General features: G+C 37.8%; 1 protein-coding gene across 1 annotated transcript in view; it reads left to right on the top strand.

The window, feature by feature from the left end:
• LOC106459133 overlaps positions 1-3,658 on the top strand; it is a 19,327-nt gene that overhangs the window by 4,454 nt on the left and 11,215 nt on the right. The window contains exons 5-6 of the mRNA XM_022385565.1: positions 1,575-1,790; positions 3,504-3,630. Coding sequence (XP_022241273.1) covers positions 1,575-1,790; positions 3,504-3,630 — 343 coding nt within the window. The remainder of the gene's footprint in view (positions 1-1,574; positions 1,791-3,503; positions 3,631-3,658) is intronic.

Genomic DNA, 3,658 nt, shown 5'->3' with positions numbered 1-3,658 from the left:
CTAGCGCAGATAGCCCTCGTGTAGCTTTGCGCGAAATTCAAAAACAAGCTTGTAGACTTATAGCTTAACTACTGTGGGAGGAGGGGGACCTTCTACTATACTTCTGCTTTAACCGAGGATCCGTAGTTTACGCCCTGTCACCGCAAAAAAGAAAAAAAAATCGCACTCCGCACTTTGGGAATGTGGATGCGTTATAAAAGCGACAGTCATATCCCACTTCTATTAGAGAAGGCCACGAGTTGGCTGTAAGTAGTGTTAACTAGCTATGGTCTATCACTTCAAAATTAAGGACGGCTAGCTCAGATAGTCCCAGATTAGCAAACAAACTGTCCTAACCCTAAATTTTAAAAGGGATCCTACAAAGCTAAAAATAATTACACACGTTCTAATATTTAACGCAAGAGCCGTAAATACGTAGTCAAATTTGGAATTCGTGACTTTGTTTTTACAAGGTAACTGGTGAATATCTCTGAAATCTATGCAGCATGTCTCTCTATGCAGATTTATCCCGATGTTTCATCAAAGTGGCTTACCCCTGACTTTCAGGGGTTCTAAACCACATTACTTTATTCGTTTTATGAGTTTATCAGCTATCTAAAATTTACCTCTCACTACTGCCAAGCGAATGAAGCACACGCCGGGCCGTCTCCCCTTTCAGATGAATCCAGCTAATATATTACGCGCCCTGTTCCGGTTCTTTTGCTAGTATAATTTAATCTTATCAAAAACACCTTAGGTGTGAAAAAAATGTGTGGCCAAAAAAGGATTCAGCATGCGAGTTAAAGGAATAAAATCAAAATTTGCGGCAAAACTGGAAGCTCCACTTATAGCATTGATAAGAATTTTACAGCAAATATTCATTCGTTAGTTGTCCCCCCAGTGGCACAGCGGCATGTCTGCGGACTTATAACGCTAGAATCCGGGTTTCGATACCCGTGGTAGGCAGAGCACAGATAGCTTTGTGCTTACCTTCAAATAAACAAACAAACATTCATTATTTAGCCAGGTCGCATTTTTTGTTCAACTTTGGGCATGATGGTGAGTAAAACAAAATACGCGTGGTAAAAATGCTTGACCGATGATATCTCACGTGATGTTTTGCGTTGGAGTGCGCAAATAATTTCGTTAAATTTGAGCGGTTGAAAATCTTTGCATATGTAGCTTATATTTACACCAAAATAGACTCCTAATTGTAGATTGCAAAGATCTATCAGTGTACCAAATTTGAAAAAAAATCCATAAAATTAAGTATGTTCTTCTATCAAATAAAGTTTCCGTACTTTTGGTGCGAAGAAAAAAAAAATAGGAAGAAACTGGATGAAAACTGGAGATGTTATATTTCGAGTATTTCTTAATGGACTGCCTTGAAATCTGGTATCTGAAGTAAGAGTCCAGTAGAGCACATCCACTGAAAATATGTGATAGTTTGGATTATCACAGTTCGAGCTGCAAACGGTGCAAAATCGCTAAACTATCACTCTTGTTAATAAATAACACACAATGTGTCCTGCAGGTTGTTTTGGACGCACGACACACTACCGTTTGTATTGATACGTATTTATGTTTCTGAATAGGATGGTTCTCTATCGTATGAAGTGCTCCTTTATGTTCAATTCGACAAGAATGTCCAACAAGCCATTGATGAGCAAGTCCGAGTCCAATGCTCACCACGAGAGATAACCGTAATTGGAACCATGGGGTCCTCCGACGCAAGTCATCACGTAGGACGTGAACTGCACAGGGCTGGAGGAATGGAGGCTCCATCCACATCTGCAATACCAACTTTAAAGGTAAGACTAGTATTGTTTTTCATAGTTTATTTATTGTATTAGCTCCAAGTGGCTCAGCTGTAAGATTGGGAGCTTATAACGCACAGCACATATGACCCGTTATGCAGATTTGTGCTTAAAACAATAATAAAAAAAAATGTTTGGCTTCTAACCAACTTGAAAAGTTCAATACTGCTATTTTTAAGTTTATTTCAGTTTCTCATAACTACAAAATTTAAATGTCTTTAAGGTATGTCCCGTTCAATACAAACGTTTCTAAATTAAGACAATTTTAATCAATTTAGAAATTTAGAATTATGCTAAAAACGTTATGAAAATCAAAATTTGTTCAATAAATTTATAACACTCGCAAATTAATTGACAGTATTACTATTATAAAACATGAAATACCATTGCTTTACAAATGTTAGGTTGTTCCTTATCAAAGTATGGATCTTTTCTTAAAAGGCATAAAATGTAAAATATTTAACCTAAGGTATGAAATTTAAACTAATATTTCGTATTTTGAGGTTGTTGTTGTTTTTTAATCGAAGCTGTAATATCAGAATAATTAACGTAATAAAACAATGTATATATTAACCCTCAAATTACCTACTTATTAGCCGCGGCTTATAGAATGGCTCTGAGTTTTTTGTTTCTTTTTAAGTACAAACTTTTAGCTCTAATTACAGCGGCGGCTATTGAGGATTCCCTCTTGTTTACATAACCTTCAATACCGATGAAGTCGACATAACATTAGTTGTTAAGTGCAAAGCTACAAAATGTTATCCGCTTAGCCACTGGTAGGATTGGGACACATAATATAGTGCAATTTTGTGTTTTTGTCTGTCACAACATTCACCAAAATCAACCACATTTTATTTTAAATACACAGGAAACCTAACAGTAATTACTAGAATCAATTGCAATACTTTAAAAATCCGGACTGTTCTGGGCTGTACGTGATTGTTTGTTTGTTATGGATTTCGCGCAAAGCTACACGAAGGCTATCTGCGCTAGCCGTCCCTAATTTAGCAGTCTCAGACTAGAGGAAAGGCAGCTAGTCATCACCACACACCGCCAACTCTTGGGCTACTCTTTTACCAACGAATAGTGGGATTGACTGTCACATAATAACGCCCCCACGGCTGAAAGGGCGAGCATGTTTGGTGTGATGGGGATTCGAACCCGCGACCCGCAGATTGCGAGTCGAGTGCCCTAACCACCTAGCCCTGCCGGGCCTCCGTGCGAGAACTAGTGGTTAGCGTGCCGAACTATGGATTCCAGAGTCCATGGTTCGCGTCCCGTTACCACAAACAAAAACACTTTGCATTTTGAGTGCGTTATAACAATGTTTGTAATGATTCCAGTATTCAATTAGAATAGCCCCAGAATTTGCGGTGGGTCATGTTAACTAAATATCTCCCTCTCGTCTGTCTGTTCAAAATAAAAGACAGCTAGTACAGACAACCTTTGTGCAACTTTGCACGAATATCCGGAACAAACAAATTATTAGGACTATACTCCATCTGAAGTTACACATATATAGAACTCCATTTCTCTCCTTCACAACCAAATAAATCACGAAATATGCATTATAGTGGATCTAGTATCAGGTAAAAAAAAATGTTAGTGTTTTATAACTCGGTCCTTCCACGTCGCTGACCTCATAATGTTTTTCTATTATTATTTCGTAGGTGATAAAATCAGCTTCTACATTTATTTTTGTATTAGAATTCCTCTCAGAGTCTGAATTGTTGGATGGACATCTTTAAGGGCAGGCTTCCTGACATTCAGCCAATAACCGAATTTGTCAACGTGGGAGAAGAGGTTACCATGTTAATCAAAATTAGAGAAAAACGTAAGATCGTATTTTACATAACGTTTTT

Source organism: Limulus polyphemus, unplaced genomic scaffold (genome assembly GCF_000517525.1).
Source record: "Limulus polyphemus unplaced genomic scaffold, Limulus_polyphemus-2.1.2 Scaffold566, whole genome shotgun sequence".
Classification (NCBI taxonomy): Eukaryota; Metazoa; Arthropoda; class Merostomata; order Xiphosura; family Limulidae; genus Limulus; species Limulus polyphemus.
Note: the sequence above shows the minus strand (reverse complement) of the source record. Positions and strands in the feature narration are given on the sequence as shown.